The sequence below is a fragment of the Haliotis rubra genome, unplaced genomic scaffold, assembly GCF_003918875.1.
Source record: "Haliotis rubra isolate DU_JTF1 unplaced genomic scaffold, ASM391887v1 Scf592, whole genome shotgun sequence".
NCBI lineage: Eukaryota > Metazoa > Mollusca > Gastropoda > Lepetellida > Haliotidae > Haliotis > Haliotis rubra.
The window spans coordinates 468,397-481,050 of NW_025767293.1; the positions used below are offsets into that span (position 1 = coordinate 468,397).

The following is a 12,654-nucleotide window of genomic DNA, read 5'->3' on the forward strand; positions in this document are numbered from 1 at the left end:
CAATTTTAAAGTAATAATTGTTCCAGATGTAATAAAACGTGATGGTCAGCGTGCTGACAGTATTACCTATTACAATCTTTAACATTAATGATACCCATATTTTGTTAAATACAACTATCGTTTATGCTTTCAAAATTTTGCATTTTCGTAATTTCGATTAGTAGTTTTCTGAAAAATTAATCACAGCTACGAAAAAAGCTAATAATTTAAAAGAAACTCGAAATTAAATTTTTCAAATATTTGAAATGCCAAGAAAATAATTTGGGTAGACTGCACTTTAATGGTCCCCGGAAGTTTACTCTAGCGAGGGTTAGGGTTATAGTTATGGGTTGGTAAGGGTTCGGGTTCGGGTAAAGTGCAGATGTCCCAATCATTTAAATTTCGTGATTATAGCTATAGCCGAATGAACAAGAGAAAACACGAAATTTTCAGTAATAAAATATATAAATTATCTAAATATCTCATATTTACTCAATATGATTTTATGTGTTTTGGCAATACATGAAAGTTTTCATTTGAGTGATGTTGGTGGCCCTTAAAAGGGCCGTTGAAAAAGCCAGACAAGGGCACAGTAAATTACTTTACTTGACTTTCTTAGCAGATTTCGCTCTTCCTTTGGCAGCTTTCTTCATGGGTTTCTTTGCAGATTTCTTTGCTGCCTTTTTGGGAGACTTCTTCGCTGGCTTCTTTACAGCTTTCTTTGCTGACTTTTTGGCTGGCTTCTTTGCTGCTTTTTTAACAGCTTTCTTTGCTGGTTTCTTCGCCTTCTTGGCGGGTTTCTTGGCGGCGGACTTTGCCCTTTTTGCTGGTTTCGGCTTGCTTGAGGATCGGCCGCGAGAGGAACTCTTCTTTGGTGAAGCAGAGCGCTTTCTTTTCTGAGCTTTGCCGGGGCGCTTACTGATGGATCGGGGCCTTTTAGGCGCAGGTAAACCGAGTTTGGCAGGAGACTTCGATCGGGATCGGGATCGGGATCGAGATCGGGATCGAGAACGCGACATTCTGGTCGGGCTGTTCATTTCGAAGATGTACACACTTTGCAGTCTGCAGAACGTGACAGGAGTGACGTGATGGCAGTTACGTCATATTTATAGGCATCGCGCGGACCTGATAGAAGACAAGCAACACATGTGACGCGAAGACAAGAATGGCGTTACAAGTATGGCCTTACTGTGTTTGTTGACATATTTGAATCAATGTAATCGTATTTGTAAAGCATGTAAAGTACATATAAATAGTAACACGTCACAGAGAGATCTATTAGAATCAGGAAATTTCATATATTCAATCAATAGCAGCCAAATTCTGAAGTTTGTGTCTCATAATGTATGCGTAAACACTCGCTGGAGATCTTCGCAGTAACAAAATACCTACATTTTACGACATTATTCACCACAAATCTGATCTACTTATATATTATGAACACATTATAACTGGGCACCAATAAACACGATGACCCGTTTGTTCATAAATAAACACTGATCAATATATGTGTCTGCAATTGTGCACTGGCGCACAGCGGAAACAATCAGCCATTTTGAAAGTCGGTAGTACTGAAGCGGTCGTTGTTGGCACGGGTACTACAGTTGATGTTAATGTATGGCACTTACGACTATCTTAGCTCTAAAAGAGTTTCGAAAATCTAGGCCCAGCTAGCCAAAATCTAAATACAGAAACGTACCCTAGGACGGGTCCATTCTGCATTGTGACGTTTTACTTGATCGGAACTCAAACTGTTGTATTCTAGATGTTGATTGCGTTATAAGAAACGAGCAAACAAATACTTCGCGATGCACTGGCAATCAGTTGAACAGGAATAACTGGACATACGGTTTCGGTTTTGGGTTGCATCATATGGAGTCGTCCGCCATTTAGGTTGATTTTGTTTAGGGTACAGCCATTTCTGTTTACAGATAGTTTACACCATGTCCTGAAAGGTGTGTACCCACTGTGGGGGATTCAGAGATTTCAGTAACACATGCTTGTTGTAAGGGACGACGAGATATATGGATCATCAGGGTGTCATAGCATTTCATCTCTTCCTAACTGTTTGAGACATTCATAATATCAGTTTCTGGATTGTCTGATCCAGATTCGTTCACAGGCTGGAACTGAGGTTAATTGTTTTTTTGGTTTGTTGTTGAATAAATAATTTAAAAATAAATAAATAAACCTTATTTCCTTAATGTCGTAATTAAATTAGATCTCATAAATTACGACTTGAGTTTTCCACGTTTTTGGCCTAAACTTTGAGGTTAATATTGTTCTGTTTAGTGATCTAAACGCGATTTTTTGATGTACCATGTATAAAGTTCTTTCAATTAAAATATATAACTGGTTCGTGTTTTGTAACATTATTGTTTTATTGTTTGTTTGTGGATAATCGAGTCTGGATCAGACAATCCAGTGATCAACAGCATGAGCATCGATCTACGTAACTGGGAATGTCTAGGATACGATAAAATGTGTCAATAGGTCTGCGTGACTGACCACCGGATCCTGTTAGTCACCTCTTACGACAAACATGGGTTGCTGACGATCAATTCTAACCCGGATCTTCACGGGTAGAGTGTTGTTTTAAGATGGAATCCTAAAATAATACTTTCATCTTTTTCCTGAGCTTATTGATTGTCAATAAAATAAAATAAATAAATGTAAGAGAAAACACTCCTCATATCGTGCTGTGTATGTGTTCTGGCTTGAAGGAACCATCGCCATTACTCTGTCCTATCATTCCTATTTGTTTGAACGTTTTACAGAAGCGTCTAGTTACCAAAGACGAAGTCGTATTTGTAATCTCTTTTCGGGAACTGTTTTATATACTGGACAAAATATGCTAGGGATATTGGTATTTTTATGATTGATATTTTATCAGAGTGTCAATGAATAAATAGATCATTATTTATAATTTCAAAATTTACATATATCCCTAACTATTATTGTCCAGTATATGTGCAATACACACACGCCTCTAAATGATGCCGACTCTCTATCCCACAAACAGAAGCCAGGCATGCATGAATGGTCCTAAAGACAGCAGTTTTCCTATTCTAAATATGCTCTAGTCTGAGATATGCTGGTGGTTAATAGTGATCGTTTCATATATATACCAGTTACGTCAGAAGTTGGGAATCGAGGATGTGAGTTGTTATAGCATTAAAAAGACTGACTACTGACTGCGTATGGGTTACGCCGTCTTTAGCAGGATTACAGCAATATCTGGGGACACCGGAAATGACATTAAAAAGACGCCGGATCAAGTTGATAGAGAACTGGCGTCTAATAGAGAAAACTCGGTATTTAAACCATGTTGGCTGTTTCCCTTGCTTGTAAGTGTCACTTGAGCATAAGTCACACAGTTTGTGATCTGACTGATTGCAGGGATCTTGTGTGCCTTCATCGTTTCAAGACGAGTGAGTGGGTATGGTTTTACGCCGCTTTTAGCAATATTCCAGCAATATCACAGCTGGGGACACCAGAAATGGGCTTCACACATTGTACCCATGTGGGAAATCGAACCTAGGTTTTCGGCGTGAGGAGCCAACGCTTTGACCACAAGGCTACCCCACCGCCTCCAAGGCGACGAGGGCAGTGTGTGTAGGTTTCATTGCTTAATTTTAAGTCTATAGACTGTGACCGTCTCTATGGGGATCCCATGTATAGCAGGATCCTCAGCAACCCGGTCGTTGCTGTAAACTGTAAATCTGTAAATTATGCGAGGTCCTTTCTTCCAGATACTGTTAACTTATGGAATTCATTACCAGTCGAACATAGAGAATTACCGTGCCTATCGAGATTCAAAAATGTACTTTTAAATTATTCTAATATCTACAGTCATTTTGACTTAAATTTCGGTAGCAGATTTTGTCAAATCATACATTCTCCGACTTGAATGTAGTGACCTTAATGCGCACAAATATGAAAGATTTATATCTCCAACATCATCTTGCTCTTGTGGCAACAACTATGAAGACTCTGCTCATTATTTCTTTTCATGTACTCTTTACAACGATATACGTCACATTATGTATTTTTATACTAAAGGATTTGACCTAAAATCAATTTTGTTTGGAAACCAAAGCTGTTCCCCGATAGTAAACAGAGAACTTTTCATTTCAGTGCACTCGTTTATAAATTTAACAGGCAGATTTGATCCAAAATAATTTCTTCATATGACAGATACTGTTTAAAAAGGATTGGCGTTATTTCTCGTTTTTGCAACATTTATACTGTATATCATTCACATTGTACATTCATCATGACATGTTTACTCTTCCTTCCATTGTATCCCAGAGAGGTATTCATATAAGCTTATGCTTGTTGACCAATCCGGTTCCTTTCTTTGGAAATAAATATGTGTAAATCAACCCGGTTGTAAGAGGCAGCTTATAATGGAAGACGTGTTAGATTGGTAGGTCTGTCATAAACAAAACCAGCAGAGCAAAGCCCACCAAAAACAAACTCGCTGTACCTTTCGGCACGGGGTAGGTACTCCAGGGGCACCAAGTAAGTGTGTCCAACTCCTCATCTTTATGCTAATGAAATGGAGCCTCTGCTCGGAATGGCAACATTATAAGAGAAAGTTTGGTCAAGAGACCAAGAAGTGACTTAAGCTTTGGTATTTGCTGGAAATCAAACACAAGCATCATATTTATGCTTGTGTGAGATATGCATCTTGTCATAAGGTTCATCTAAGAGCATGACAAATACAGTGTTTGTGAAAAAACAGAATACCATGTTTCAACCAAGTCAAGTGGCCATTGGAACATACATTTTACACATTCTTCATTCCCTGTGCAAACGGTAACTGGTTTACACTACCGAGTCACCAGTCTCCAGATTCTGCACACGATGCATTCCACACTTAAACTATATATACTTACTAGCAAAAAAGCAATCACAAACAACAAAACGTTATGTAAAGAACACACGAGGCATTGCACACAAAGAAGAAAATACAAATGATTGTCAAGTATGAAACAAATTTAGTGTCTTCGTTTCCACTGTGTGTATATATATATATATATATAGTATTGCAGTGTGTTAATCAAATCACGCGGATTCATCACGTCTGCCTCCAGCAGTAAAGTAGATACTGATTCGTGAAGCAGTGGAAGTCTTCACTGTTATCCAAATAGAATTTCTTAAACCATGTTTTTCTTCTTGTGAATATTGGTACGTTTTGAATCCTTGCTCAAAACCGGAAGTGTTGGTTTGAAAGCCATGTGCCCATGTTCTTTAGGAGTCGTTTGCTCATGTTGACTCGGGGGTTCTTTCTGAGAGATCTTCTGTGGTTCATTGACTGTTTCTGACGCTTTCGTAGTACTTTGTTCCACCAACATGTCTCTGATCTGTTTTATGTCACTTCGCATAGACTCGTTCTGTTCTCGCAAATCCTTCATCTCTCGCCACTGGCTTCTCATCAAGTCTCGCATTTTACCGATTTCAAGTCTCATGTTCTGCGAGATTTTATTCAGTTCCTCTCTGAACTGAACCTGAGCGTTTTTACTTTCTTTCTCCAACAACCTGACCTTTCCGCCATGTTGAGATATCACTTCCTTAGCCTTTACCAATTCCTTTTCGAATCGGGAAAGATTCTTCCGCAGATACCCGATCTCCCTGTGTAGTCCCTTAATTTCGTCCTCCTTCTCTTGATAAGCAGAACCAGTCTGGAGCTTCCCTTTGTCTCTCTGAAGTTTCGATACCTCGGACTCAAGTTCATCTGTATATACTCTAGTATCCTCTACATCCCTACGTAGATCTTCAATCTGACGCTGTATCTCCTCAATCTCTTTATTCTGTCTGTCGTTATTGTCTGTCAAATGAGACAATACTGCAGTTTTCTTCTGTATCTTAGATTTCAGATTCGAGAGCTCAGCGTTTTTTGTTCCAGCTGCGCATCTGTTTCCTTGACGATAGCAATCCTCTGTTCGTTGTTGTGTTTGTAGTCCACCTCCAGACGGAGACGAAGAGCGTCTATCTGTTGCACGAGAGCCTTGTTAATAGCGACAACCTGACTCATGGCGTCATTTCCGCTAGCCTCGTTCTTGGTTTCAGAACTTCCATCAGATGAAGTGTCTAGTGACGAGGAGGTATGAGAAATTGTCGCAGCTGATGTAGGTCTTCCGTTCCCGGGGTTGTCGCTACCTTCGACGTACATGGACTTGCTTCTCGTCTGCATGGATGGGCCTTTAACGTTGAAAGGCGACTTGTCACCCTGAAGATGGACATGGTGTTAGTTAAAACGATAGCATATATAGTACATAGATAATATATTATTGGTCAATATCTTTACTTCGTTCGTTTGGGTTTTTTTTCTTTAACAGATCTGCAATCAGCAATATTATCGTGTCTGGACCAGATAATCCAGTGATTTGATATTGTGAGCAACGATCACCATGCGGGGTAGGATGACATTCTATCAATCAAGTGATCATCTGACCACCGAATCCCCTTGTGTGACCTGTGGGGGACAGTTCTAACCCGGAATCTCCAAAGAGAACGGGTTTTTTTGTTCAGATCGATGAAATGGAACGGAAATGAGGACGGGCAAGTCAAAACATTGATTACACAACAGTCTCTTTTCCTGTTGACTGGGTTCCGTCCTATTGCGCAACTTAGTACAATAACCAGTCCAGAATTTTGAGACCAATTCATTTAGCTGGATACATATATATATATATAAGTCAGTATTTTTTTTATACATCTAAGCAAATGTACACCCCAACACTATGCTCCTTATACTCCTTCCAAACAGAAACCTGGAAATCGTGGAAATCTGAAAACGAGGCTCTACCGCTAGAAACGTTTGGCGGTCTGGTACGAACTTGATATTATATCAATCACAATGTGCGTTACAGAACTACACTGAATAAGCGCAAGAAACACATAACAGGTGTGACCAGTGAGCCAGATGCATTGTGAATCATTTTACGACCATACCAAACTGGGGCAGTCTGTGACGTCTTAGTTAAGGTCATGCTGCCTACACCTCGCCATAAAATTTAGAAATACGATGTTATTAAAGTTTAAAATTAGAATTCATTTTTAAATACCATTTTCTTATGAAACAAGGAAGTGGAATTCAGTGTAACCATAGTTGTTTGTGATGTCTATTTTCACTTTCACACGAGAAAATTCGGATCGGCTGAAAAGTAGGTCATTGTCTGAATAGGTTAATGAGACTCATGTTTCGGTTTGAAGGGGACGGGGGATCACGAAACAAAAATAGGGGGTATCTGGGATTCAAGTCCGTGTTCAGAGGAACCTTGCAGGACGAAGATTCGAAGGAGATGCGTACTTGTCCCTGTTGAATATTTTTCACACACCCGTACTTACAGGACAATTTGAAACAAAAACATTTCATGCAAAACATCTAAATTCCTTGACGTACGCTTGTCCAGCCAAAATTGGATGCCAGAAAATTGCCCCTGACATCAGTTAAATCAGCAGTCAAAACATGTGTTGATACAAATAGCGACGAAGACATAACGCGGCAATTTACACATACCTCTGAATAGGACGCCATGTTTGCTAGAATGGCGGCGTCCTTCTGGTCAGCTGTATACCCGAGATACCTGGAATAACATGAGATAACAGGATGAAAAGAGGCAATTAATATGGAGTACATGCAACCACATAGATTAAGTTTTGGAGTAATTCATCATACAGAAGATCTTGAGCTGAATTATTGTCATGTAACATACAAACAAATATTGGGAAGTTTCAACAACTTGATACTAACCATGTATTCTCAAAGCCTCTTTTTATTTACCCAAAGCATAATTTGTAACTCTGATGATTTTAGTAGAAAAAAACTCCATCGAATCGTCGCTCGTAAAAAGGACAAAAGTCGCACTGTAAATCATTGTAAATTTGCATGGGTCAACTTTGCTACCGGGCAAGAATTGAGGACAAATATAATTATTATACATTTCTATGAAATCATTACGCAAGGAAGCATCGTATCCTTTCATTACCCTGCCTTGCTCTTGTGGAAATGACAGCTGCTTGATACTATGGAATACATGGAATTGTTAATTGGAACCAAACATTGGAGCACGTTTGTTAATGGGTAAATCATGTAGTTTCGTGCAAATAAACGGGAACCTGATTTCTTTAATGTAACTTCTGTCTGACGATTACGGTTTCAAGACATGCATTAATAGCATTTTAGCATTTAGTTGGCATACACAACACGGTGTGTGTGTGAGTGAGTTAGTGGCTATGGTTTTACGACTGTTTCAAGCAATTGTTTTAAGAATTGACTCTGTGCCTTCAACAAACCGAAGATTTGCCCATGCACTGCCCCATGAAGTATGTCACAACACATTGACCGCCATGACCGATAATGACGTATGGAGAGTTTTATCAAGTATACGTGACATTGTTCTATCTCAAGCCCAGCGTTATATTACCTGTCGTATATAAGAGGCGACCAGATTTGGTTGTCAGGTTCATACACATAGTCGATAGAGTGCCATCTTACCTACTTCACACGGTGCTCACAATATCAACCACTAGTCTACAGATAGCTGAAATATGCATACTAACCCTCACTCACACATCTTAACGAGGATAACGTTCCGAACACCCCAGAACGTGTACCATATAACATCGTATCCCAGGTTCGATGATCGATGCTCATGATATCATGTGGGCGCGGTGGGCGAGCTGAGGTTGAGGTGCCGGGATCGAGCCGACCTGTGACCGGGTGTAAAACCTTGGAGTCAACTTTGTGTGCAGACTCTTTCCGTGTTGTCACAACCCCTAGTGTACAGTACACAACCCTGTGCACTTAAAAGAACCCACGAATCCATTGGTATATGACCAGATGGTGGCCACATGAATACGTGCAAACACCTAGTTGCGGGTACAGCAACGTGCAGTAAACTTGGACAAAGTACTGTGACTATGTGTCCCAGTCCACCCAGCTGTGAATGGGTACCTCGTTAGGATGAGAAAGCCACAATAACTCGGTGCGCCTTGTGGCAGCAAGAGTTGTATACTCCCCAGGGAGTTGAGATGGATAATACGATGAGCCGTTGAGATTGACATCCAATGATCGAGGGGAAAAATAACAGCGCCTTGAGCATGCACTAGTGTGTGGATATGTGCGCCATATAAATATCCTATAATAATAAAAATAAAATATAATAATAAAATAATAATAAAATGATATCAATCACTGGATTATCTGGTCCAGAATCGATTACTTACAGACCACCGTCGTATGGCTAGAATATTGCTGCTTGCGGCGTTAAACAACACTCAAACAAACAACAGGACCCTGCTGACATGACGTAAGACAGTTCACACCTTGTAAACCCAATAAGATCAGGTTGCGATTATTCTGATCATTTGCACGAGGATGCTCATGGAAATATCTCACACAGCAACTGTCTATTCTTAAACTAATAAATACAATTTACTTCTTCTTCTTACCTTCAAACGACCATAATTACGTCGTGTTTCGTTGCCTTTGCGACACACATTTGCAACAATCGTGACAGCTAAGCAACTCACCTTGCACCCCTAATCCATTTGGTGTTTAGAAGAGTTATGAGTTTGGTCACGTGACGTGTATACTTCGCTCCCTCGTTATACCCGTCTTCTCTCGTGCTGTATGTATTGCAACTAAATACAAGAAACCATGCAGAATATGGGGCTTACACCATTTTTCACATTATCAAACAGGTGTACATATTAAAATCACTGTAATTTTGCTAACCACAACCTGTCTTAAGAACTCGTTACAAAGAGGTAATGTGTTTCTGTGAGATCATCTATGAAAATGAGCGATTCAAAAGCTATAAAGGGAACGGCCAAGATATATAAGTGCTTCAGTGTATATCTCCCAGTGTTTCAGATCAATCAAGCCGTGGTAGACAAAGATGGGCAGTGTTTTACTCATACTTTCGATGACGAATTCAATAGCAATGTTCTCATATCGGTCTCATTATGTTCAGGAACCAGAATGAGAGCGTCCCTCAACACGTCCGATCAGGCCTGTCTATCCACGCAACCTCAAAGGATATATTCAGTATTTATCAGATCGAACGCTTCATATACTGTCGTACTGGTGTCCTGTTACACCAGACCGTCATAACATCAGACGAACTATAAATATAGAAGACGTGTATTGTTATCATAGTCTTGGCGGTAATATAATTTCGCGTACGTAATGCACATACAGTCATCAAGTTATATATACTACTCACACTTTGCTAAGGATCACAAAAACTTTACTTAAACGTAGATTTATAATTTGAAATTGTATCCTTTTAAAACTGATAAATAATGCTATGGTAACACAATGTCATCTTTAGGAAAACAGACACTTTAAGCTAATACACTTGATACATGTGTAACCATAAAAATGGTTTTCATGGCACCAATCAACCATTTTGCTAATCATGGCACACAACACCTGTCAATAGCAGGTATGGGATCCACAAAATGCAGTGGCATACTGAAAACTTGATCCATGCTTACAATAGTCTTAGATATTAAACCAAATTTGACCCCACATCATAGTTTTCTGTTGAAACAGTGATTTGATCCTTAGCAAAGTGTGAATAGTATATATGATTTTGTATACCCGTTTGGGGCCTTTTTTTTGGTTCTGGCGTTGTTTTGTTTGGGTGGGTTTTTTTTGTTTACTTTTTGGGTAGTGGTGGTGGGAGAGGTCTGTGCTTATTCTGTTGTTGTTTTTCCCTTATTTACTTTATTTTGTTTATATTTGGAGTGGCGAGTGGTTGCGCATCAATTTAACTGGCGCGGTGGCTAAAATCAATGGTGTTACATAGAAGCTGCAAGATTCACTTGTGTACCAATGTGTTGCTGGGTTCTGCTTAAGTCGTTCTGGCATCATGTTGCAAAGTGGAAATACTGGATCATTATGTAATGCTTACTCGCTGTGCACAGAACTTGTTTGAGAGGCATTTTAGACGATTGGAAGTACAATATGGGCAAACTTTATGGGAACTTATTTCTTTGTGAGTGCACCGTTACTCTACAGATTCTTGCACCAACATGATATCGCTGTGTAGAGTTGCATCCCTTGGAGCAGGACACAACCTTATGGTATCTTCGAATCCCGGTTCGTAGTTTTACAGCACCCGAGTGCCTGAGCTTCACCCAAGTGGTAAACATGTAACAATTCGGGCTTTCCTCCCACAGTAAGCGGACACGCCGGTTCAAAGCAACATGGGTCCCTCACTCATAAAAATTTGGACCCGTGAAGATCCGGGGTAGAATAGGTCTTCAGCAACCCATGCTTGCCACAAAAGGCGACTATGCTTGTCGTAAAAGGCGACTAACGGGATCGGGTGGTCAGGCTCGCTGACTTGGTTGACACATGTCATCGGTTCCCAATTGCGCAGATCGATGCTCATGCTGTTGATCACTGGATTGTCTGGTCCAGACTCGATTATTTACAGACCGCCGCCATATAGCTGCAAATATTGCTGAGTGCGGCGTAAAACTAAACTCACTCACTCATATCTGTAGTCGGGCCTGACGAACATCACTGCACCGAAGTGAGGAAGGAACAGCCATCACGGGCATTGTAATGACGCCATAATCACATGACGCCATAATGCATTCGTCACCGCCTCTGCTGACTTGTCCCACTCTACTCCTGCGCAGTGATGACTTGGCATAACATAGAAGGTGGACTTGTCCAAGTATGTCACCAGATGGTCACAAATAGTAAACATTCCTCTAACGATTCACTCACATAGTTGATATTCAAGTAAAGTCTGATAGAGCGTTGAACTTGTCTATCGCCTTCATGCCATGTCTGATATGGATGTGTGAGTTTAGTTTTACTACGAATTCAGCAGTATTCCAGCTATATGGCGGCGGTCTGTAATTAATCCAGTCTGGACCAGACAATGCAGTGATCAACAGCATAAGCATCGACCTACGCAGTTGGGGTACGGTGAGTGTCAACTAAGTCAGCGAGCCTGACCACCGGATCCCGTTAGTCGCCTCATACACCAAGCATGGGTTACTGGAGACCAATTCTAACCCGGATCTGTAAACTGGTCTAAGGATGCACTCCATGCACGAATAGTGTTGAAATTACTAGTCTATCACATTCATGCAATGTCTGATAAACCGTTGAAATGGTCTCATGCTTTCATTCCATGGGGGTCACGCAGATGATCCGGGTTCTATTCCCCACAAGGGTACAATGTGTGAAACCGATTTCTGGTGTCCCCCGCCGTGATATTGATGGAATATTGCTAAATGTGGCGTAAAATCATACTCACTCATTCCATGGCGGACAGGGTGTAAAACTGGTCTAACGATGCACTCCATGCACGAGAGTGTTGAACTGGTGTGACACATTCATGCAATGTCAAAATGGGTGTTGAACTGGTCTATCCCCATGCCATGTCAGAATGGGTGTTGTTGAACTGGTCTAATGCCTGCACGCCATGTCCGATAATGTTCTTATCAGCATCAGTTTAGCCTGAGTATGTCAGTGCAATTATAGTGACCCTTTTGGATATGACATGCAGGCCATAGAACAGTCCATGCTTTTGGACAATACCACCACAGGACAAAATACCCATGCACAGAAACCCTAGAAAAGTCTACTTGGTCTTAATGGAAAAGTGGAAAGAATGCCCATTTGCTGTGATGAGT

General features: G+C 40.5%; 2 protein-coding genes across 2 annotated transcripts; both read right to left on the reverse strand.

Moving 5' to 3' along the window:
* Positions 1-581: 581 nt before the first annotated feature.
* LOC124255091 (late histone H1-like) lies at positions 582-998 on the reverse strand. Its single transcript, XM_046688925.1, has one exon. It carries the CDS (start codon positions 996-998, stop codon positions 582-584), a length of 417 nt encoding a protein of 138 aa, XP_046544881.1.
* Positions 999-4,916: 3,918 nt separating this feature from the next.
* Positions 4,917-9,629, reverse strand: LOC124255104. Its single transcript, XM_046688946.1, has 3 exons — positions 9,523-9,629; positions 7,508-7,574; positions 4,917-6,214 (listed from the first exon to the last, which is right to left on the reverse strand). Exons 2-3 carry the CDS (start codon positions 7,523-7,525, stop codon positions 5,858-5,860), a joined length of 375 nt encoding a protein of 124 aa, XP_046544902.1. The 5' UTR covers positions 7,526-7,574; positions 9,523-9,629; the 3' UTR covers positions 4,917-5,857.
* Between the last annotated feature and the right edge of the window lie 3,025 nt (positions 9,630-12,654).